Consider the following 25356-nt stretch of genomic DNA (forward strand, 5'->3'; position numbering starts at 1 on the left):
CAGGTGGGCTGACCCAGTGTTCCTCTCAGCTAGTACACTCCCATATTGAACACAAGAGGGAAACTCCCATCAACAAACAATCACACAAGCATAGTGCTGCAGGCTTGAGAATCCAGGTCCATTCAGCCATACTGTAAAACAACTCACTATTTTATGTTTTTAAGGTCACTGAATAAGCACCAAGCTGCAAGTGACAAAAACATTGTCTGAAGTCATATGCTTTCTTACAGATTTGAACTGGAATGACAAGTTTCATACGAACTCACAAGCTGGAAGAATCACATTCAACTTCACATTTCTTTAGAGTCTATCACTGAGCTATTTAAATCAAATAGTTTAATTAACAGCTTAAGGGATGTTCTGGATCACTAGTTAGACCAGTTTAAATGGCTGGAGTTTCTAGTAACATGACCAAAAGCTAAGCACATTTTCCCATTCAGATCATTCCTAAACCTGCTTCTCTTTTGTATTTTGGAAACTTTCTGTATTTTCTGTATCAGGTTTCAGTTTCTTTTCTAGGTCTTAATATGTATCATCTTCTTATTGGAATACATTTATTTTACACAGTTCTCAATCATTTATTCAGTCCATAAATGTGGGTGAATTAATTAGATACAGTGTCTTAAACTGAAAAATAGAATGGCTTACATTCAATATACTGTATAATAAAAAAGAAAAAAAAAATTTGAATAAAGAGATCAAAAGTTTTATTGTCAAAGCAGTAAAATTCAACTGCAATTTCAGTGTAAACCTACCTTAACCTACAGATGTAGATGACAGACGTCACATTCCTAAAAACCAGTTTATAATCCTGTCAAAGAACTACAAAGTGCTTCAACACTTTTATTGCACAAACGAAACATTAATACATTGTTTAAGATTGCAACACCATGTTAACATATGATATGCAAGGAAATCTTCAGTTGACTGGGACTTGAAAGTAAAAAGAGGCTACACCATAGGAATGAGGAACAGAACTTTCAAGATCTGCAAGTCCTCAGGGTGCACGAACCCAAACTTCATTATGCCTGTTGATCAAATCCCATGGTGCATCATATCCAGCTGCATCATATCTGTTTTCAACAAACACCTTTCCTGCAGCCCTGAGGTCCTCCCTAAGCTGCTGCACATTCTCTAATGCGTCTTCATCAGATGCCACACCACTAAATGACCTGTAATGACCAGCAAAGAGAGAATGATTAAATGAGAAAAAGTCAAACAGTTTTTGACTGTCATCCTTTATACAATAACTAACCTGACGTAGACAGTACCGCCTGGTATGACTGTTTTTCTGATGGTATTATCGTTAGGCTCAGGGATGTCCGCGTCAGACTGAAAGACGGAAATAGACACCTGTCGCTCCCCCGTAAAATCAGCTTCCTTCACAGAGACCACCACAGGCCTGGTCATAGCAATCTCCTTATCTGACAAGTAAAATTTAATTATAAAATGACATTGTTAAAATATGATTACCAGTCTGGAATGTTTATAAAACGTCAAATGTGAATATTCAGCACCATGAGTTTGGTGTAGCAGTAACACTAGTTAACATGAACTAAAAATAAACAATACTTTTATAGCATTTATAAATATGAGTTAATGTTATTTTTGTACATCGACTAAAACACTGTGAACTATTATGAACAAACAGTGGCCAATCTGTATAAACTAACACTATAAAAGGTCAATAAATGCTTAAATAGTGTACAGTATTACTTCTATGTTAACTAATGCATTAACTAATGTTAACAAATGAGACCTTACTGTAAAGTGTTACCAGTGTAGCGTACTTACTCTCGCTGTTTTGCCCTTGATTGAAATAATACAATTTCCAAAAGCCATCTTTTAAATCACTGTTGCTGGAACTCGCAACATCAGTGGTAATCCAATGGCTCACTTCATAATTGCGCTCCTCAAATCCCTTTATGTATTATTAACACAATAATATACATATTTAACATAGAATAGACCAAATATGAAATATCCCTAATGACAAAACAAAAATCGTCTGCCTACCTCATACTGTTGCACCACAGTGTACACGGGACACTCACGTCCATGACAGAACCAGGGTGCTTCCCAACATCCTGTACTTGGGAAACATACAAGTCCAACCAGGAGACACAGAATGGAAAGTAGAGTCCTCGCCATCGCACTGCAAGATGAAAAATGTTGTCACAGGCTGTTTGTGTATGGTGTTTTCCTCATCATAGACACACCCCTCTACATTTCACGGAACTCTCCCTCCCATCGCCACTAAACTACCATCTAGTATGACACTAGGAAATCAATTAACCTGCTACAGTAGAGTACAGGTTTTCTTTCTTCCGTGAAACACAAAGGGAAAATGTAAAAGAAGAGTAGACCTTTCCCATGCAATTAAAATTAATAAGGCACAAAAAATTATATACTATAAACTCCAGGGAAGCATTACAAAGCATTTAATGAATGATGACTTACATTTGTGTGTTTGAATCTTATTATTAAACCGACTAAACAGGTAAAGTTAGGGCTTGCTTAATGTCTGAATATTTCCTCATAAATAATTTGGATCTTTAATTCAAAATAAAACTGGTAGGTTGAAGAGGAGCTCAACCTGAATGAGCCAATAATTTCCTTGAAAGTGATCCATGCAGTGTTCTTCCAGCCCTAATCATGAAATAATTTTCATAATGAAAGCAGTTCAGCACGCTCACCACATATCCTTTCATAAATCATAAACTTTCATGATATTTAAATGTTGGCTCTGGTGAGATGTCTAAATTGCTTTCATTTTCACTTTTAGAGGGAAGAAGCTTAACAAGAAATAGATATTAATAATGTGCACAAATGCAGTTTATTACTAGGTAAGTTTGAGTGAGGTATAAGGTAACACATATTGTCCTAATAAAGATGCCTCTGCTTCCAGAAGCAATCTGAACAATTTGAGATGACAACCTGTACTCTGACCCACTTCTTAGACAATACCTGTTCAAATTAACAACACATTTTCCAAAACAGTGTTATGTTCTGTAAACTGACCTCTGTGTTGTGACGCTTGCTTTACAGACCCACCTACACAGATCATCATAAATGCATATTGTCATTCCAAACAGTTTATCCCAAACTGTTTGTAAAAAAAAAATGAGTCTGGTGCCAGTGTGCACTACATTAAAAATAACTGAGTATGTTATATTATTTTAATCCATAACAATATTAAAAGCCAGACATTTTTAAAGATTGCCTATAGTAAATACATATCTATCTATCTATCTATCTATCTATCTATCTATCTATCTATCTATCTATCTATCTATCTGTCTATCTGTCTATCTGTCTGTCTGTCTGTCTGTCTGTCTGTCTGTCTGTCTGTCGATTGATAGATATGTCTCTTCAACACACCTGCTACAGTTAGGTTTTTTAAATAAGGCCACCAATAAACAGAATCCAAGTACCAAATACAATGCACAAATTCATCAATAACACCAAATTTTCATAATACACCACCATAATAATAATAATAATAATTATTATTATTATTATGATTATTATTGTTATTATTATTATGCTAAATGGACAATGGCGTAAATGGTTAAAATTGATGTTAGTTTGTTTTATGACCACCAGGTGGAGCCCAAAATCAAAAAGTTAGCTGTCTCCAAGAGAAGGGGGCGTGTGACGGAACAGAGATAAAGAGAGACGGAGAGAGAGAGAAATCACAACTCAGCCAGTGGGGCCATTTGAGAGGCGGCTGTCACGCACCCTGTGCACAGAAGCGACCAGCCGTGCACCTTCCTCATGCGCGCGGACAGCGGCCACAGGTTCAGCACCGCACTGAACTGGACAGGATGCTGACGGACAGATGGAAACAGACAGGGTCTCTGCCATAGAGACAGAGGGTCCAACCATACAGCAAGTGCATAAGGAGGAGAAGTATAAGTCCGTACTCTAGGGCTGCATCCCTATCTTCAGAGGGGACAGCATGGGCAGAACAGTTGTCGTTAGAATGGTAGTGTCAAAAATTCGAACCTAACAAGAGGGAATTTGCGTGAAAGCGCGAATAAAGGATTTTACTGGCCTTGCGGGCGATTTGATTCATAGCCTAGCACTTCGACAAGTTGCTCGGGAGAATGGAAAAGCCCACCCAGTCGAGCATTTCCAAGAACGCAGAAGGTCCCTCAGAGGATCTTTCCAAACTTACGGATGAGGAGCTTCTGAAATGGAGCAAGGAGGACCTGGTACGCCGGCTCCGCAGAGCTGAAACTGAGAAGATGAGCGTCATAGTGGACCACAGCAATCTCATCCGAGAGGTGAACCGCAGGCTTCAGCAGCACCTCAACGAAATACGTGGTTTGAAGGTAAGACGAGCCTGTGTTCAGGTGACATTGAATAACGATTGCATTAACCCTTCTTCACTTAGGTTACTTTAAATTATAGTATAAAATAGGTTTTAAAAATGTCTGTAAAAAATTACCTTTTTTAAAAATTATTTAATTAATATTTTTTTTAAGCGTGGTTTTGCAGCTTTAAATCGTTTTTCTAATACATAGGTCCTTGCACATACAGTACAGTTCTCCATGATGAGGTATAATGGTGCTAAAGGTCCATCTGGGTTGCCTCTAAAATGTCATTTTGCACTTGTCTTATCCAAAATAAATAAATAAATAAATAATAAAATAAAATAAAATAAAATAAAATAAAAATAAAATGTTGTAGCCAGATGTGTAAAGTGGCAAGTCTTTCTATCTATCTAATATTATTACTAGTTTTAATACACATATTATTTTTTTCATTTTGCCTACAAATATTGAAAAACTGTAGAATATTCTACTAGAATGCATCAATGTGTCTACAATCTATGTTCTCCATACTTTATCTTTCTCTATTGTGCAGTACATGGTACAGTACAGTACAGTACAGTAGACTACTGCATTTAACTTTACTTTCATCGGTCAAACTGGCTTTTCTTAGACATCCGTGTTGAGCCATAGATTTTATTGTTCCAGGAGGTGAATCAGAAGCTGCAAGAGGACAACCAGGAGCTGCGGGACCTCTGCTGCTTTCTGGATGACGACCGGCAGAAAGGAAAAAAGGTTTCGAGGGAGTGGCAGCGCCTGGGCCGCTACAGTGCAGGAATCATGCGTAAGGAGGTGACGCTTTACCTGCAGAAGCTGAAAGAGCTGGAGCAGAGGCAGGAGGAAGTGGTGAGGGAGAACCTTGAACTGAGAGAGATGTGCTTCATGCTGGATGAGGAGAAGGGCTCTGGAGGTACTTGTGGGCCAGTGGGTACCGGGGGACCAGCTGGATGCAGGAATTCAATCGATAGCCAGAGTAGCCTGTCTCACGCTAGCGGTCCTGGGCCTGGCCTACTAAGAGATGTGGGTGATGGGAGCAGTACCTCCAGCGCGGGCAGCACTGACAGCCCTGACCATCTCACACATAAGCAGCAGCTGTTGGGTGGCCCAGTTGGAGGCAGTCCTGATCACCTACATAAGCCAGGCTCAGGGAAGGAGGCAACGGGTCCTGAGCAAGCAAGCCGCAGACATAGCACCAGCCAGGAGTACGCAGCGCATACTTTCCCCCAAGTGTGCCGGTCTCGCTGTGGGTCCTTCTCCAGTCCAGATCATAAGGGCCTACGGGGTCTGAGTCCAGAGAAACTTGGCAAGAGAGGCAGCCCAGAACAGTTCTCGAAACACCTGCTGGTGTCCTCTCAGCCACCTGGCAGCCCGGACTTTTTCCAGAAGCACAGGGGTAGCATGGGTAGTGTGTGTGGGAGTCCAGAGCCCAAACAGATTCTATCAGGGACACCGGAGCACCTACAGAAGGGCCGTGTCATATCTGGGAGCCCTGAGTTGTTGAGGCATCAGCATGGAAAGTTTGGCAGCCCCGGCCGAGAGGTGGCACAGAAGAGACCGGGTGTAGAGGAGATGTCCCCTCATCATCGGAGCATCTATAGCGGTATGAATGGTGGGTCCGACTGGAGCCTGCTGTAGCACCCACAATGAGATATACCAAGTCCCATTTGAGTACACCATACGCAAAGGGGATGGTCATCCTTCATCCTGGAGCCAGCAAAGCCCCAATTCCCAGCCAGCCACTAAACCATACCACTCAGCCAGCCATTACCTGCATTTTGTCTAGTTTTTCTTTGCTCAGTTCAGGAGAGGCAATGGCCAGATAGAGCAGGGGCTTTAGTGTTTGGCTTGAGCACAACATCCCATCTCTGGTAAAGGTCAGTGGTGTCCAGTCTTGGTCCTGTAGGGCCATGATTTTAGCAGTCTTTTGTTGCCTCCCATCAGTCAGCCTCTGTACCTGTGCCTCCGAAGCCATTTTTTTATGCTCCGGAACCCAGCTGAGGGAACACTGTAATCAATCATTGAAAGACCAAAATGCTCAGAGGCCCAACAAAAGCCAGAAGACAGTGCTACCCAGGAGGACCAGGAGTGGACACCATTGTATTTGCCATATGCACGCAGGTGAGTGGCGTGGCAAAGTATGAGTCAGCAGCACTTGAGAAGGAGCAGTGTTGAGAGAAGGCCTATCATTTCTGTTTATCTACCACCCCTTTCTTATGTTCCCATGAGTCACTCTGTCTAAACTTCCAAAGTATTTGCTTGTCAGACTTTCTTTTCCTTTCTTTTCTTTTCTTTTAATAAATTGCTTTGTTTCAATTAATTATATTATTCTTTGAATTTCAGTTTTAATTCTACTTGCAATTCAAATTCGAATTGCTATTCTGCATCCTGTTTGCTGTCTCAGTTCAATATCAGGATTTGAATTGCAATTTTAAAGTCATTCTCCATTCGGTTGTAAATGGGGCCCACCATGGTGCATAATCTGAATGTTGCAGCCAACAAATGCTCATGAATTACACACATAGATGTATACTCTACATATGCACACACACCCAGAATAGGTTACAGTAAGCATCACTGACCTACATTCTCTCAGCGTAAGGCTCATAAACTCCATAAACAGCAGTGGTAAAAAAAAAAACATTCTTGCACACACACACACACACACACACACCCCACAAGGTGCTGGTACTGATCTTAGCTGGGTCTTGTCATGCTTGTTCATTTTTGTAGCTTCAGTTTGGTGATCTTGCTGGTGGTTTCTGTGGGATTATTTCTGAGTTCAAACCGATGGCCTTGGTGCTGCTAACTTCATGCTTTACTGTTTGAGCTACCTAATTCTTATACAAGTTATTGCATCCTGTCAGAATTAAACTTTGCTAGATTACTGAGAAAGAAAAAAAAAAGGTGTGAACCCTCTATAGCTATAAATGTAAATGAATTTGCTTTGAATAGATAATAGCTTTGTGAACCGATTCTAACATATCAAAAAAGCTGCAATTAACATTTTTGGAGGACAAACCCCGTGAATGTGTGCAGAACAAAATATCAGACTCGCCTCCTGACGTGTAGCATTCTCTCCAACTATATTCTGCAAATGATTTCTTGGAGGAGAAAATTGCGGAGTTATGTGGCTTGCCAAGGCTCTGGGATTCTTCCTGAAGCTGTGTGCTGTTTACCTTGCACTGCATTTAATAGGAAAATTAAATGGGACCTAAATGGATGCTTGTTGGATGCTCGGAATATTTCAAACCAGAAATAGTTCTGCTATTCTGATGAAGGATTTTTAGATTGTACAAAAACGTGGTGATGAGTCATTGAAGTATCCTTCCTGGCAGTTGGATGGTTGATTTAGAAGCTACTTTTATCTTATGTCCTGTGGTTTGATTTTTTGTTTGAGTGCACAAAGTCCTTGTATGCAAGCTTGGTACAAGACAGCGTGTAGTTAGATCCATCCTGCTGCTAATTTATGCCTTTTGACACCACAAGCTAACAAAGAGAGAATAAGCTATTGTATTATTTCTCTTTCTCTTCTTTCAGTCATTCACTTTTCTTGAGATACACATTTGTTCTTTCATTATTTCCTCAGAATAAACAGTGCAGATCCAATTAAATTTTTCCACTGATGCTCTGGGTTGGTGCATATCTCCTCACTTTTCAGTCTGTTTAATGCTCCAGCTCCCTTAAAACTGGCATTTCAGTAGAGACTAACAATCCCCAGTGTGTCTAATTAGTCATAAATGCACATAACATAAAAAAAAAAAAAAAAACACTATTCATGGAACCACATGGTCACATCCTGCGCATGGAATTACAGTTGATCCCTGTTGGCTATGGCCAGTCAGCCTGGATTATCACTTAAGAAGGTTTTGACAGTCAGATTTCTCTTTTTCTCCTCCCTTCCTGGGGTGTGACCTGTAGTCCACAGTAACTCTGATGTTTTTGGCCTTGAGCAAATCAGCTTCTGATCAGTACAGTATATGTTCAGAAAGGTTGTGATGTAGGCAGATTAATATTCAGTGCATTAAATAATAAAAAAAAATTCTATAGCTATTTGTGTGAATGTCTAAAAAGCATATTTTTAAGATAAATAACCCCCCCCCCCCCCGCCCCAGATTTACAATGGAAACTCTTTATATGCAAAACTTGCTTTATCATTCTGTCAAGAGTTGTGATAAAAGCAAAAATGAAGGAATGTCATTTCCCTTGGGTCACTTTTTAATTATTATTTTTAGTTTTTGATTACTAGACATAATAAACTTATAAAAGAACAGCTGCAAACAGCCTGATAAAGAGTTTAAAGAAAACTAAAAAAAAAAAAAAAAAACAGGATTACAGAAGTTACTTTAACTTCAGGGTAAGTTGCAAACAAGGTTTAAAGGTTAGTTTACCCAAAAATGAAAAGTTCTGTCATCATTTACTCACTCTTATCTCATTCCAAACCTCTATGACTTGAATGTAGAGAAAAAAATGGGGTTTCCATTGAAGAGATAATATATGCAGGTTTAAAATTACATGAATAAATGATTACAGAATGTTCGTTATTGGTTAAAAAATCCTTTACATTTGTTTTCTGATCACTGAAGTTCATTCCAAAGCATCCCAACCCGACCCATAGAAGACCTTGAATTTGACCTTGACCGACCTCTCCCTAAATACTGCTCTACAGCCTATAGGTCTTTAAATGGGTCTCCACCTAAGTGTTGCTATGGGCCTGATGTTGAGAAATCATACCATCCATCAATCAGACCGTCAGTCAATGCATTGTGTAAATAATAAATAATGCTGTTGTTCATCTGCATTTGCATTGGTAATGTGACACAGAACAAGCACTGCTCGCTTCATGCTTTGTGGGCTTTCGTTGTAGTTCCAGGCTGATGTGGTGGTACAAGGCTTTGGCCCTTTGCAGTAATTTAATTTGCAATCTGCAGAATACATTTCTAATTGCTTGCCTTGATATTTAAGTGGAATTACATTTCTTATCCTTTCATTTCTCAAGAGATAAAGGCCCTGGCGATCGCGGCTGGCATCAGACAGCTGTTTTTTTTTTACTCTCTTGCTGGTGAGCCAGGGGTTGTGTAACAGTTCTCAGAAGCCTGGTACTAAATTAAATCTACTCAGCTCTTTGTGACATGGCCAATGACGGATCTTGAATGCTCAGCCATAATTAATGACTGTCTGCTTGTTTTATGGTTTAACGAAAAATTATAATCCTGCTAAGCTGTGTCCTAAACAGACAGCAATTTAGTCTCCCTGTGATCGCCATGTGCAATTTCTAATTCCATAATCTATTCGTTGTCATGCTGACTTCGGCATTCAGTAATTCCCATGTCCTGCGTGTGGTGTAGAAAACTAAGCTGATGAGACAGGTTCTGGGGTAAATAGGTGAACGCACTCGTAGAAGTGGAGAGTTACAGTGTTTATTGATCTCTCATTAGCGCACAAGTGAGCAATTGATTTAGGCTTTCTCCTGCTGCAACATAGAGAAACGTTGAATTTAATTTGAGAAGTTGAATTGGTGCTAAACTTTCAATAACTGCTTACCAATGGGTACACACATATCAGTATACTTGAGTCATTGAATTGCCTGCATTTATACCAAGATTTGAACAAACACTGAACAGAAATCATCTTGATATACAGTACAGTAATTACCAATCACAGTATAGGTCAGTCCATGTCAAATTAGGATACATATACAGTAGCTATATTTCCATGTCAAGTCAACAATTTTGTCCCTCAAAATAAGCAAGATAATGTATAATGCTAGACAAAAATGTTAAAATCTCCCATTTTGAAAATTGACAAAAAATGTGTATCCTTTGTCTTTTTGCCCAATGGTATCCACATTTACAAATGTGTATTTTTTCCCCCATCATATTAAGGATATTATTTAAAAAATATTTTTTGCCTAAGTCTCAGTCTCTGAACGATTTGGAATTTACATTTTCAACTGATGTTAAACGTGACCAAGTGTATGCATTTACCAATTTGTATGTGGATAGCAATCAGAATGCTTGAAATCATACCTCTTGACCTAAAAATAATTAATAATTCAAGGGAGTTAAAAAATTCTAAATTCTAAATATGAAAATATTACACTCTATCCTCTTTAAATCAGCCTTAGCAACAGCCTGATCTGACATGGACTGTCCCTGTATATATCCCTATGTACACATAAAAATCAAATAGTAGAGCATGATGCTAACAATGCTAAGGTCATGCATTTAATTCCAAAGAAATATGTAAGATGATAAAATGTGCAAAGTAGTTCACTTTGGATGAAGGTGTCTGGCAAATGTATAAATGAAACTAAAATGAGCATTGAACAACTCCTTTTCATAAACTGCAATTTACAGAGCAATACATACAGCGTTTGTGACCTACAGTTTAAAATAACTTACGGTTTCAAATAGTTTCATATTTGCTGCCTGTTGAATCATTTTTTTATCAGTAGTGTTATTCACTTCCACAGTGTCCTTCAGAATTTCTTTTTGTTCATTTCCCCCAAGAATAAGCTAACTTGTGCATTAATCTTGAAATCTGAAAGGAAGAATAAGCTGCATTCTCATAATGACATTGTACTGCTTTGCTGTTATTCTAACAGAGGCCTCTGTAACATACAAAGACTGTATAAGACAGTCAGTTTCTTTGTTAGGAGGTTTTGTCAACTTCAATTATTGGCTGCTGGAGCCCATATTTTACAATAACAGTTTAATTAATCTCAGTGAAAATAATGCATCTCAGATTTAGCCCTTGATTTCTCCCGGTTCCTGGAAGATGTTCAAGTGTGCCAACAAAAGCCTTGTGTTTGAAACCCTGAAAACCTGTGCCATCTCTACCAATACTAGCCTCTGTGCTGTCCGGTAACATGGAGGGATTATCTAAAATTTTAGGAATTCATGCTGAGAGGGCATCAGCCAGTCTGCTCTCTACCTAGAACCCCTGTTTATCTTACTGCTGGCTCAAGGCAGAAGGTAAAAACCATTGATTGCTACTTTAGAAAGAGGGAACACAAGGCCTTGCAGTGGTCAGGGTCCCTGCAGAGCTGTTACCCAATCTACAGATCTCTTTCAAGGGCTCATAGCCTGAAGGGACGCATTTAACCTTACATTGTGTCTGTTCTAAAGAAGCAGAAGAAAAATACATGCAGACATTAAGAGGTTTACTTTCATTGGAGAGGAGATCGTATTCTAGGAGAATTCAATGTCCAGTTCATGGGAAGGCGTTCATTCATGTTTTTATGAAAGTCTTTTGACCTAGTGGCTAGTGGCATAAGCCTGTACTAATAGCTGGTGTTTGACCTTCGTCATATGTGGTCAGTGCAAGTGTAGGTATTTCAGTTTTAAAGGGATAGTTCTTAAAATGAAAGGGATAGCTTTTAAATAATATTAAGTGTAGATATGTTTCTTGAGCACCAAATCAGCATATTCAGAATGATTTCTGAAGCATCATGTGACATTGAAGACTGGAGTCATGATGCTGAAAAATGAACAGTTCAAATTCAGCTGCTAAAATTAAATTCCAAAATATATTAAATTCAGAAGTGTTATTTTAGATAGTTATAATATTTTAAAATAATGCTATTTTACTGCATTTTTGATTAAATAAAAGTGAGCATAATTACATTCAAATATAATAATATAATCATAATATTCAAAAATATAGAAAAATCTTACTGACCACAAATTTTTTAACAGTAGGATACATATTTTTCTTTCAGTCCATGCATTCTTTGAGAACTGAACCCATGACAATGCTTTTGCTATACACACACACACACACACACACATATATATATATATATATATAGAGAGAGAGAGAGAGAGGTCGATGATGCCAGGAGATTTAAAATAAACATTTGTAGGAAGGTATTAGCAAGCTGGAAAGACTAACTGCTGTCAACACACAGATGTATTATATACGATGACCTGCTCATGGATAGAACCTTTTCAGTTTTCAGTGTTTGCATGACTTCTTTAAGTCCAAGACAAGGAATGATCAGATAAATGCTGAATATTCACTGTGTGTGTAGCTGTATATTTGCTATGTTCCACTCTACTCTAATTAAATCTCATTCATTGTATCTGGCTGTGTCACTGTGTCGGCAGCTCTCTCTTCACACTAATGGTCAGGAGGGGTGAATAGTGCAGTCAGGAAAGAGCATTCAGTGCCCAACTTCACAAATCACCACCTTCACACAGCCATACACTCAAAGCTAAACGATAACAGTGAAAGCACAGCAACACATTGTAAATTCTGGTGATAAATTTTAATATCAGCAGCACTGGGCCTTTGGGATCTGGGCTTAAGCCACAGTAAGAGTTGTCATTGATGCAGCTCTGCTAGTGACCATCCAGAGCTGTTATTTAAAAGACAGCAGACAGAGCAAAATGTAAGTCCTAAAAAAAAAAAAAAAAAAAAACAGTAACATTTAACATTTACAGTATATTAAAAATGTGAAGGTTACATTGGCCAACCAGTTTAAGCTGGTCAGCACCAAACTAACCAGCATAAACCATCCTGGAGTAATAATAATTTTTAGCAGACATGCTAACACTAGCATTTGTAGCAGCTAGGTTTGTTAGTTAAACCTTGAAATGCTTATTTTATAGAAACGCTGCGCACTGTTATTTTTAAGAAGTTAGCCGCTCTCAGTTCAAGGAAATATATGGACTTTATCACAGTGATCTATTGTGTTTTATTATGAATGTTTATGTTTATCGCTGACTGAAGGGTTTGTGTATTGTGATATGGGCAGGAATAGACTGCTGTGCTATACAAGTGAAAAGTGAGAGATGGACTGAGAGAGAAACAAAGACAGCGGGACAGGGAGTGAGGTGAAACTCTTTTTCATGGTGAAAGCACTGCACTTTTGCTTTTGGCTTTTACAGCCAGGTCACATTTCTAGGCATAGGCAGAAAAAGACTGTAAGACACTCTTGAATCAGCTTCAGAAAGAAGCATGCTGTGTACACTTTCTATGGTGAAATAAGACCAACTTTAGTACTTCTTCTTTAATCTTCTGAAGCTCTTATACTTAACCTTTCTTCCTTCGAGTTGACTGAGTTGACAGAGGACATACTGTATACAACTTAACAATAAACAACGGAACCACAGATTAAATCAACAAAATGACACACAATCTTGACATACAAGGTTAGGCAAAGTGATAGGCTATGACAGTTGTTTCAAATCTGTATGACTTTCTTCTGTGGAAAACAATTAGAAGATATTTAAAAACAAATGTCTTAAGACAATGAAACGTACAATGAAAGTCAGAAAATAATATTTCACAGCAATGACGCCAGTGTGTGGTTTTAGTGTAATAAAATACTGAACCTAAAGTCTTTGCATCTTATTTAAGGTCTCTGTGCTCACCATGACGCACAAACAGCAGACTTACCTGTGAGTCATATTACACAACCATCCCGCATTATGTGTGCAATATAAGTATACTGTACATTCTTTTTTGCTCCTCCTCCTGGCACACTGCAGTGTGGCAAGGCTACACTTTATTTCCAATCTTTAGAAAACCCACTCAGATGAAATCAATCACTGTGATTCAACTACTTTTTCGAGTGGACTGTAATTTACACAAGTGCACACACATGCAGTTAACAGTAATAGAAGCAATAGAAGCTGGAAGAGACCGACAGAAACACACAGCTCAGAGGCAGACCCTTGCTTCCCATCTCCCCATCCACACACAGACAATATAAGAACCTTTAGACAAAATGAAATTGGGCAATAGAGCCAGGTAATTGGTAAGGCCATTAAAATTAATGAAATTGTTATGCAGATAAGAGAGGTAATACTCAGGGAGGAACCTCAAACCATGCAGTGCTCTCTGTGGGAGGAGGGCAGTGTGCACGCAGCTAACTGTGGGTATTTATGGACTCCCTTCAGCATAAACAGAGCTACTGCTCTCTTTATACATCATCTGAATGCATGGCCTGACATGCATTTTAAAATTCATAATGCGCTGATGGAGTTTGGACTAAATGACACTATATGACCTCTTTTTCAATTCGTGCTCATAAATATTTGATCATATTAGGGAATTACAATCTTCAAAACCAGAGGAAAAAATGGATGGATGGAGATATACATACAAAACAGTGCTGTGTGAGAAGTCTGTGAGAAGTATTGAAAGGTAATTTAGACTCAACTTCAAAACGTAGTGAAGCTACATAATAAGGTGCTGGTATTCAAACCCACAGAAGTCTGACTCTAACTTTAAGTCACAACTGCCTCCATTGACAAAGAACCTTGAGTCGGTAATCAAACTTGGGTCACTGGAAGCACAGTTGCACTACTGTACATGTGGGCACACTAACAACAGGGCCATCAGCACCGACAAATTATGTCATGACACAGGATTCAAACCCCCAACTTTCTGGTCCAGGTGTCCATTCAATTCTAAAAACAAAATTGTGAAAAATTGTTTAGTGTAATGAAGAATAGTTTATTTTACACTATTTTGCTATTAATTATTATGCATTTTTGAATGTTCTGTTATGTTACTTGTACTTTCCAAATCAATCACTTGTTGTGTACTACTATCTTCAGAATATTTTTTGACTGATGTGTAAATTAGTGAACAATCCATATAATATAATTTTTAACCATCTTTGCTGAACAGATAAGATTAGCACTTCAGTTTCAAAATTTCAATTTACTTTCAAAATTCTCCACACGGAAGCCCTGAGATGCTCTTTTAAAATGGGTTCCACTTGATTTAAAAATAATCATAAAAGCCATTTTGAAAATGTGGCACTTGAATATGTATGGAGAAAGATGCCCTCTTGTGTGTTTTCAGTGTGTGCACATGGTTTCGATTGATGAAGATACTCGATTATCTGAGGTGTTTCTTTTCTTTTAAGTACAGCATGTGCTTAAGATCTGTTGGGGACACACATAGCACTTATGGAAAATCAGAAGCACTGCTGTGTTTTAGGAGGAACACTGGTGCTTCAGGGAAATTGCTTCTAGAAGCTGGGTCAGTATAGGGCAGCCCACCCTCCAGTGTGTGAGCATGTATATGCCACAATATATGTTCATTCTCATATTATGACGTGCATTTCACCAAACTGCAGTTTTAAACTGTTTGCCAAGGAATTCTATGCCTTATCTCCTTTGTAATAAGGGTTTTGTACACCTATGAGAAAAGGCTGTCCTCAGGGAAGACTCTCTACAGTGCTTGTTAGGAGAGTGTGTTCCTGTGTGCTGCAGAGACAGACTGTCTTCACTCTGAATAGTGATCATTGTATAATTTCCTGAGGGAAAGTACATTGCGTAAACTATTTGAGATCCCCATTTTTTTTCCCTAAATTGTGATTTAATCTCTTACCTGACCTGATTTCCTTGATGTCTTCCCATTGTTTCATACTCCACGATGGTACAAACACTGTACGAAAGGCATCACGATATTGGTAGTACTTTATTTTACAGTCCTGTTCCTCATGTACATACTATGTACTTATTATAGTAATTACAATAACTATGTAATAACTAGGTACTAACCCTGAACCTACCCCTAAACCTAACCCTACCCCATGTACCTTGTATTACCAGAACTTTCTTAGATAAATACACTGTAAGTACACTATAAGTACATATTAGTACATGTACTGTAAAATAAAGTGCAACCACGATATTAAAAAACATTCACGCAGATGCACTTATAAAAATAGTCCTCTTTTGCCTGTAGGAAATTGTTGGGGTCAGCGGGGTCCGGGTTTCAGATTTATTTGCAAAGAAGCTCATTAAGAGTTGACCTTGTCCAGTGAGGAATATAGTATGAGACGAGGATCCCGGGAGAGGTGGGAAGTTATGGCTCATTGTCTTTCATTCCTCGAAAGGATAGCAGGGAGCATTGTGCGTTTAAGATAGTGGTCAGGTTTACTCCCAAAACATCTTGTAAAGTAGGCCAACGGTTATTCTTCCTCGTCTCATTATCTTTTCACTTTGAGATAAATCCCTGCCATTATGTTTTGTTTTAAAACATTTAAAGCATTAATATTTATGCGCTCCACAAACCTGATTCTGAACTCCTGACTGTTTCCATTGCAGCTGACATAAGTATTACCTACAGTGTAGTCTGTGATTTGTGTTTTTAAACTAAGGACCTCTTTTATAGGCTCAAAATGTTAGAAAATGGTCTACAGAAAAGAAATATAAATAACAATGAGAATACACTATAAATAAATGTGAAATATTGTAACACTTAAATCTGTTAACTGGCAGCCATAAAAAGGAATAATATTCTCTGCAAAGATTCACATTAAACTGTAATTATTAGCATATACAATTTCTAATCTGGAAAATTCGGATCACTAAAATGCAGATTTCAGTTCTTTCAACACTGCTGGAGTTTAATACACACCGATATATCTAGAGCTTTGTGAGATGCACAATAATATGAATGTGCACTTCAAACAAGTAAAAATACTAGGAATAACTAAATCAGTTTTGTTGCACTTCATCCATGAAATTTGTCCCAGGGGCCCTTGAATATAATGAAGTAATGGCCCTTAATATATTGATAAATGTATCCTGAATGTCACCTTGGATTATTTTTTGGATTCCAGTTTCTCTGCTCAGTAACGATACTGCACATAATATGCAGAGAACTGAGTGTGTGTGTTGATAAATTTAGATGTAGTCATATTGTCTGAGCTGTCTCCTTGTAATTGCTGAATAGTGTCTACAATAGTGGCTGTGTGTGTATGTGTGTATGAAAGAGAGAGATAGAGAGAGTTCTTTGAACAACAGAATAGCATGCCTGCTCAGAGGACATCAAAGACAGTCACTTCTCTTTTTGCTTCCGTTTTATCATCTCTCCATTCAACCGGTAACAAACAGGCCAAAGGTCCAGTGGACTGATGCGAAACATATTGTTCCTGCATGCTTATTGACTCACAAGGCTAGTTTATCCTTTCTGACACTCTCCGCTCTGCTTCCATTCACTGATATGAAAGGTTTGACTTTTCTATGGCAGCAGAGAGCATAAGCCTTGACTCCAGCCAGTATGACCTTGAGTAAATGATAAATCTATATTGGGTAATAAAATTCAACTGTCTGATGTTAATTTTCATACATTTCAAATACATGGTGGTCACTAGTGTTCATGTTTAAAAATGTCTGGATTTGAACCATGCTGAACAAAAACTATACCACTAGACTATCACATCTTACACTGTCAATGTAAGAAATATATACATGTCAGCCTGGAATTGGAGCAAGCATGTCCCATGCTTCTTTCTAAGAGACAGAGAGGTATTGATGTGTGTTTACTAGATTGCTTCTCACAGGAATATTCATTCTGTTCTCATTCTAACCAGACATCAGTGTGAACTAGCACAGATGATGAGAGCGTTAGAGAGATGGCTGATGGGACTGTTTAATGAGCAGTGTTGTGGGTAACGCGTTACAAAGTAACGCGTTAGAGTACTCTAATTACTTTTTTCCTGAAATTTGTAACTTAACGCGTTAGTTTCGTGCGGAAGTAATCAGTAACTTCGTTATTTTTTTAAAAAAAGTAATCCGTTATTTTAAGGAAAGGAAAATCCCGACTGCAGCCTGCTTTTTGTCAGACAGTAGTCCTAGGTCTACTGTGCCACCTGCGGATGTACAGTATCAGCGGAGCCGAAGCTCTGTGATCGTAAAGTCAATGGCTGTGATGCGTCTGTGCCCTGCGCCTGACCCTGTGTGTGTGTGGTTTTTTTTTTTTTTTTTTTCGAACTCCCGGCAAGATAGCAGAGAGGACAGCGTTTGGTTTATGGAAGTACGCACATTATTTTCAATTTGTCAACGAAAAAGAAAAGAACATAACGGTAAAATGCACACTCTGCGTTGGTGAAAAGCTTCTGTCGACCGCCAAAAATTCTACCTCAAATTTAACGCTACGTTTTAATCACTACTTTGAAGAGTAAATGTAAGAGGACTGTGTTAAAGCGAATTTAGGCTTGTGACTGTGAGTGACACTTTAATAATAATTAGTTCGGCTATTAAGCGATTTGTCATTTGCCTGTGTGGCAGTGAAGGATTTAATTCGGTTTGTTATCATTTTTGTTTGACAGGCAGATGTTAATTTCTGTTAGATCATTGGCTGGCTGGTTGTTCATCATTTCTAAATGGATTTAAATCTGCCTGTTTAAGGTTGTGTTTACAAGTAAGCATACTTGTACTTTGATAACTGCATTATTTAAAGTTAAAGAAAAATCAGGAGTTATCTTGTGGTGCTCATAATATACAGTAGCCTAGGCTACCAGGGCTGGGTAGGTGCGAATTTTGATTAATAATATGTTCTGTGATAATAAATAAATAAAACGCCATGTGGAATACCCGATTGCTGACTGTCTATCCTGTTATTGTTATTCTGCAGTGTTAATTTAGTCGGATGACTGACGTTATTCATTGTCGGGAGTCACGACTTCTAGGTGCATTTAAAGGGGCCAGGGGCTATGTCTGTCGTGTGTCGTGTGTGAGCCGCTGCAAACGGTTTTTAATTTTTGGTAACGCATGAGTACTCTAACGCGTTACTTTTATGAATAGGTAACGCTGTATCATAACTGATTACTTTTAATTGATGGTAATGTTGTAACCTAACTAACTACTTTCCAAAGTAACTATACCCAACACTGTTAATGAGAGGCCCAGATGACCTTGTGAGGGACTGTAGAGAAGCCCTATGCTGACTGATTACAGCTGAGAGGAAGGGAAAAACAAAAGAGGAAGAAAGAGAAAGAAGCAGAGTCAGAGAAGTGGGTTGGTTATACAACTTGATAACATACAGTACATCACCGAATCAGCCTCTTGTCTCTTCATCACTTTAATATACATGTACAGCACATGCACACAAGTGCAAACAGGCACACGGAGTCTGAAAGTGAGTATCAGTGTCCTGTCTGCATCTCCTGCTGGAGCACACCTGCTCCTCCCATATTAATGAAGACTCTACCGCAGTGCTGCTCAGACATTTCCAATACATTCCCAGAACAACAATGCACTGCTGATTACTGCGCCTACGAAGAGCCATTGTATTGAAATGCCTTGTTCCTGTGTATTCTCCGTTATCTCCTCTATTATTTTCTGCAACTAATTCAGCACAGACCACTTAAGTGTATTCAAACTTAGTTTTGTAGATAATAGGTGTTTTGCACAGTAGTACTCAGAGGGGTCCAACAAATCAAACAGTGGGTGAATGGGTGATAAAACAACTGATAAAAATCTTCAGATTAATCCACACATAATCCTCACAACTCCAGTCCATCAGTTAAATCACGCGAAGCTAAAAGCTGCATATCTGTAAGAAACACATCCATCATTAGGCATTTAAAAGTTAAACCGTAGCTTCTGGCCACAATATGGATATCATCCAAAAAAAACTCATCTTGGATGATATATTTGTTTACTGAATTCAGACGCAACCTGATTTTGGTTTGTGTCACGGACGTTTTGATTCTCATGGAGCTCAAGACGACGGCTGAAATTTAAGCTGCTCTGATGTGGCTTTTAATTTATGCAGAATCAAAGCCCTAAACTTAAGCATAAATAAATCAATAATTAAATGTTTTGATGGTTTTGAAAGCACTGGTATTTCCTTCATTAATGCAAATATATTTTATATGCAAGCAGCATCCCTGAGAACACATTTTAGTTTATGTTTGCATGTTACTGCCTTAATTGAAGAACAGGGTCACAAGCTAAAGAAAGACAGTTCTTTCAATAAAAAGGAACTTATTGTTGCCTATTTTGTACTCCAAACACATTGAACGGAAGTATGTGTGTATGTTTTATGGACTTTTTTCTTTCTTGATGCCCTTAACTGCTTCAAGCCACTGCACTCATTGTATACATGATGTTTTACATTTAGAAATAACGTTTGCACCATAAAACATCTCTACTAACTACCAGTATTTGTGTCTCTCTCTCTTTCACGGCACGGTACGTTTATGTGTTTGTGAGTGTACAATTTATTGCAGTCATTTGAAGCTGCAGAGGGCAGAGACAGTTTGAACTCAGGGGTGTTTAATAAAGATATTGACAAATGTAACATACAGAAGCGGGTCAGAGGTTTAAGCACCTTCATTCATCACCTCTACTGCTGTTCTGCTCCCTTCCGCACCATTACAATGTTATTACTTTCCACTGATGGACCTCTGCCAACTGTTAGGCTTTAAATAGATCAGAAATTTTCATCAAATGAGAGTTTTTGACTAGGAGTACTCAGTCTAGGCAAAATTTGGACACATAACAGCATCTTTCTGCAGTAAAATAATTCACTTTCTAAGTTTGTACCCAAATACATACTTATTTTAGTCAATTGAAGTTCTCAATGTTCTAGTTGAGAATAATTCGGTATAAATGCCATTTCAGTATTTTTAAATAAAATGTCTGTAATTTTTTATTGAACTGAAAGTTGAGGCAATGGTAGCTCATTGGTTTGATTATGCTTACTGATTCTCACTACAGGCTTGAAAAAGATGTAATGTTTATGATTATGGCTACCCAGCACAGCAATATACTGTACAAATAAATATACATTACAAAACAAGAAAATTCCTTTTTCTTCTTTAAATAAATATTAACACAAAAACAATGCTTTGCTTAAAATTTAAATATTCAACAGCGAAGACCAGTATTATTGTTAACTTTATTATTTTCCATCATAATTCTCAGATTACTACAAATCAAACTGCAGTCCTTGTGTAGAAAATTAGAACAATGAGAACTACAAGCCAAATGTGACACTTAAAAATATTATATTAAACCACTTTATATCAAAGAATACTCGCAATTCAAACTAATGAATAACAGAAGGACAGAATGCTAGATAGAACAATGGAAGGATAGATGAGATTGAAGTGTGGGCAGTGTCACCCTTAAACGTATGTCTCCTGGGCTTAAGTGAAGTATTACTGTAATAAGCTTTAAGCCAAGTAAATCAATAGAGAAACAAATTGCTTTTTGCTCGACTCTTGACAAAGCTCTTAACCTGTTTCTATGTGTGTAAAGTGTATGTGAATACAGAGTTCACAAGGGTGCTTTAAGGAATACTAGCTTAACCAAAAATGTTTTATTTGGTCATCATTTACTCAACCCTTAAGTTGTTCCAAGCCTGTTTGAATTTCTTTCCTTTGTTGATCACAAAGGAAGACATTTTGAAGAATGTGGATAACCAAACAGTTGCTGGTAGCCATTGGGAAGTCCACTGGGACCAGAAACCGTTGTTACCCACATTCTTCAACATATCTTCTTGTGCGATCAGCAGAAGAAATACATTTATACTGGTATGCAACAACATAAGTAGGACTATCCCTTTAAAGCTTTGTGTGTATATGTGTGTGTGTGTGTGAGAGAGAGAGCACATGAGGGGCAGAGAGAGTCCTTCCACTTCAGAGTGGCTGCAGAAGTGACACTTGACTTAGACAGAAGGTACTCTTCATCAGCAGACATTCAGGGTCACACCTCCTGCTGGTGCAATCACACTGTACGTAACACGGGATAGAGCAGGCTTTTCTCTTTTTTGGCATGTGCACTTGTAAACAGCAGTGTTAACAAGACAAAAACATGCAGGCTGTTTTTTTTTTATAATTTGACCTTCTCATTTATTCTTCAAACGCATCCACAATTAATGTGTCTATACTGTATGTATACATCTATGCATCCAGCTAATGCTTTAATTCAAAGTGTTTGAAGCTAGGAGTGGATCGATTTCAAACTTTGGCTTTGGTAATACACCAGCATTTGAAGTTTTAGCATCAATAAACTAAATCAATGTCTTGTTTATCAGAAGGCTGTTTATCAAAATAACTGATCAGTGGAAACTAGGGCTGTCAAAGCATTCAATAATTAAATGTCAGTATTAATCTCATTGTTTTAGCTCATTCACTTCCTTTTTAAGGAAGAGAAACAAAATAAAGTGTTCATTTATTTGACACCTAACCAGTTTTGTTATTGTTAACTAAACCTATATATTTAAAATGGTTTTCTTTAATTGAAATAAAGCTGAAATAAAATAAAATACAAATATTATATGAAAAGCTGAAATAAAAGTCAAGCTAAAAACATTAAAAAAAGAATAGAAATGACTAAAGCACATAACAAAATTACTAAAACTTTAAAATGAAAATGAAACAATCTGATTCAAAATATTAATAAATACTAAATATTTCTACAACAGTGCTCACACTTTATTTGTCGAAATGTATCAAAACACAAATACAAAAACTTAGCTCGATGTAAATTTGGAAAAATAAGTTTACTTATTAGTTTACTAACATTTTATTTCTAAAAATGCTTTAAATACAAATTTAAGTTTGATACAGTTTCAGTCTGATTCATTGATGAATTGTTAAGAACAGTTTTTGTGAACTGGTTCAAACAATTCATCGAAAAGATCTGATTCAAAAGAATGATCTTTATTACTCAGCCAGATTTATAGTGCAGAACTGTGACAGTGCTGCTAACCTCATTTGCCACATTGAATAATTGTATTATCCATTTTACAATAAAAGTCCTGCTGCTGCCATTTTGCCAAACAGAACAAATGCAAAGACAAGATATAACTATAAATTATAGGTTGCCTTGGGCCTTTTACATAAAAAGGCTGTATAAAACAGTTAATTAGCAGCAGTGGGTTAATTAGCTGCTCTATAAGCACGTGAATACTTACCATTTTCAGTAAGTCAGCCCACTCTTTTTCTGAGGAACTCAGTGTGTTTTGGAAAGCTTTTTATTAGTATAATTAGTATAATGTTATTAGAAGAGCTATTATTTTGCCAGTAGTATCTAAATTAACCATCTAAAATGTGTGCTCGATATATTCTTTTCCTTTGCAGCTCTGATATCGGCTGGCTGTTGCACCAACTCCTGTAGAAGTGTCAAGCTTTGGGACAGGTAAGACTCACATCTGTACACATCGGTGCATATCTGTACAATATGCATGTTATTTATGCATACAACAGCTCAAAGGAGGATTAGTATGCCAATATTTCTTCAGTTTGTAAGGTGAGTGTAGTACACTAACATTCAAAGGTTTGGGGCGAGTATTTTTTTATTATTTTTTTGACAAATTAAAAACAAAATAAAAAAATAATCAACAATGAATTAAATTTTTTAAAAGAAATATGTAACAGTTACTAGCAGAGAAGTAACTATTTAATGATGCCACAGATTTATTTCAGAATATTTGAACCTACAGGATAGTATTAGAATGATTGGCCTTTACATTTTGCTGAGCACAAATCAGTTTTCTCTCTCTCTCTCTCTCTCTTACACACACACACACGCACACACACACATACACATGCATACATACTAAAACACTACATGATACCCGTTTCTGAAGACTGAAATCTATACATTCCGTACAAATATTTACATTAAAAAGTTTCAATATTCTGTCCTAATCAAATGCTTATTTCTCTCCACAGTTTTGATGCCTCTTGACCATTGCCTTGACCGGATCCAGTGGTGGAACCCTGGCTATGAAAGAGGATCCCTGTTGCTTTCATTTAATTTGCACTGACAGAAATGGAAGACAAGGATGTTTTAGCAGCAGTAAGTGTCTCTTGTCCCCGTCCCTCTCCACACTGGTTCCTGCTGGTCTCCCAATACAACTCACATCCCTGCAAAACCGAGGCCTGGAGGAAGGATTCCTTAGGATTCAAACAGCTGGACATGACACATTTGCCAAAAGGATTTCCCAAATGGGAGATTTATTCATCTGTTTTTGCCAACAAAATAGACCTACCTCCTTTGAACGGAAGCAGACATAACAAAACAAAAAAAAGTTTGAAATTGGGAATGAAAGGTTTTTTATCCATTTTGTTTACAGTGATCACAAAACACACAATCAATCCACACTATAAAAAAATCATTTTATTAATGATTCTTTTGTACTGTTTTACAGTTAAAAACGATCTAAACATTCTAGAAACAAGATGCATTTATTCACAAAGCAAAACTGCATAAGACATTAAGGATGAGAGTTAAGCTGGTTTTCTGAGAATATGCATACTAAAACATACTTCTTTTATTTTTCACACTCAATTTGTATTTTTTTTTTTTTTTTTTAAGCATAAACCTCACTAAATGTTGTCAGATTAATGCTTAAAACAACAAAATATACAATGCTAACATGAAATATTAATATACATTATATATAAAATTATACATAAAAATATGCAAAATAGCATGAAATATAAAACTTGCTTTAATAGATCATATAGGAGATTATAGGGTGGAAATTCTGTTTATGATCTCTTATAATATCTCTTATGCAGTTTTGCTTATTTAAGGATGTCTAGATATTTTTACTAAAAACAATTAGAAAATTTGTACAACTTTTTTTTTTTTTGGAGTGTGCCAATATTTTGCACAAACAGGCGGATACCTACTACCAATCTGTTCTTTTGTCTCTAAGAACAAGGGCATTTCTTAAGCTGTTTGAAGGTAAAGAGCAAAACTGAATGTCAGTAGCTCACAAGTTTTCAATTTTTAGCTCAACATCTTAAAGATAATGACATCATGTCTCAATCACTGCCTGGCTTTCATTAGGACCTGTGTGAAAACATTTGATTTACTACGTTGACTGTGGCCATGTGTAAAGTACGGTAGTTAAACACTTAACTATCTATAGTCGCTGAAGTCAAAAGTTAAAGTGGGAGGTGTCCTAAAACACCCCTCGTCTCTCAACATCTCGTAGATGCAGTGTTGTATGATGTAAAAAAAGCACATAGAAAGCTACTGCTGTTCCACCTAAGACTTGTGTAGCCAGACGTTTTAGGCTTCCATTGTGTTGAGTCCTCTCGCGTCTGGTATTTCTGCCCTCATTGCTGCTGAAATCAAGTAGCCCATTCGCAAAGCTCATATCTTGAACACTTCAATGCTTTGTGAAATTGCCAAACTCATTTTATGGTTCACCAAAAAAAAAAAAAAAAAAGGAAAAAGTTAAATATATATATATTCAGCCCTGTGTCTCTTTTAGAGCACGGACCTGCTTGCCCTCATAT

At 37.4% G+C, this 25356-nt stretch overlaps 2 protein-coding genes across 4 annotated transcripts in view; one reads left to right on the forward strand and one right to left on the reverse strand.

The window, feature by feature from the left end:
* Window positions 1-830: 830 nt before the first annotated feature.
* Window positions 831-25356, reverse strand: part of LOC128026185 (heme-binding protein 2-like) — a 136278-nt gene continuing 111752 nt past the window's right edge. The window contains exons 2-5 of the mRNA XM_052613009.1: window positions 2017-2155; window positions 1795-1921; window positions 1256-1424; window positions 831-1172 (exon numbers count right to left, since the gene is read on the reverse strand). Coding sequence (XP_052468969.1) covers window positions 998-1172; window positions 1256-1424; window positions 1795-1921; window positions 2017-2151 — 606 coding nt within the window. The 5' untranslated portion in view covers window positions 2152-2155 and the 3' untranslated portion in view covers window positions 831-997. The remainder of the gene's footprint in view (window positions 1173-1255; window positions 1425-1794; window positions 1922-2016; window positions 2156-25356) is intronic.
* Window positions 3717-25299, forward strand: LOC128026184 (coiled-coil domain-containing protein 85A). 3 transcript variants are annotated; one of them, XR_008186366.1, is made up of 4 exons: window positions 3717-4337; window positions 4986-6455; window positions 23182-23239; window positions 23776-25299. XR_008186366.1 is itself a non-coding variant. In XM_052613006.1 (4 exons), the coding sequence occupies exons 1-4, from the start codon at window positions 4110-4112 to the stop codon at window positions 23789-23791; spliced, it is 1263 nt and encodes a 420-aa protein (XP_052468966.1). In that variant the 5' UTR covers window positions 3717-4109; the 3' UTR covers window positions 23792-25299. The 3 variants fall into 3 exon arrangements, 2 of the variants coding, with proteins under 2 accessions (XP_052468966.1, XP_052468967.1); XM_052613006.1 differs by having other exon boundaries at window positions 4986-5946; XM_052613007.1 differs by having other exon boundaries at window positions 4986-5937.

Source organism: Carassius gibelio, chromosome A13 (genome assembly GCF_023724105.1).
Source record: "Carassius gibelio isolate Cgi1373 ecotype wild population from Czech Republic chromosome A13, carGib1.2-hapl.c, whole genome shotgun sequence".
Taxonomy (NCBI): Eukaryota; Metazoa; Chordata; class Actinopteri; order Cypriniformes; family Cyprinidae; genus Carassius; species Carassius gibelio.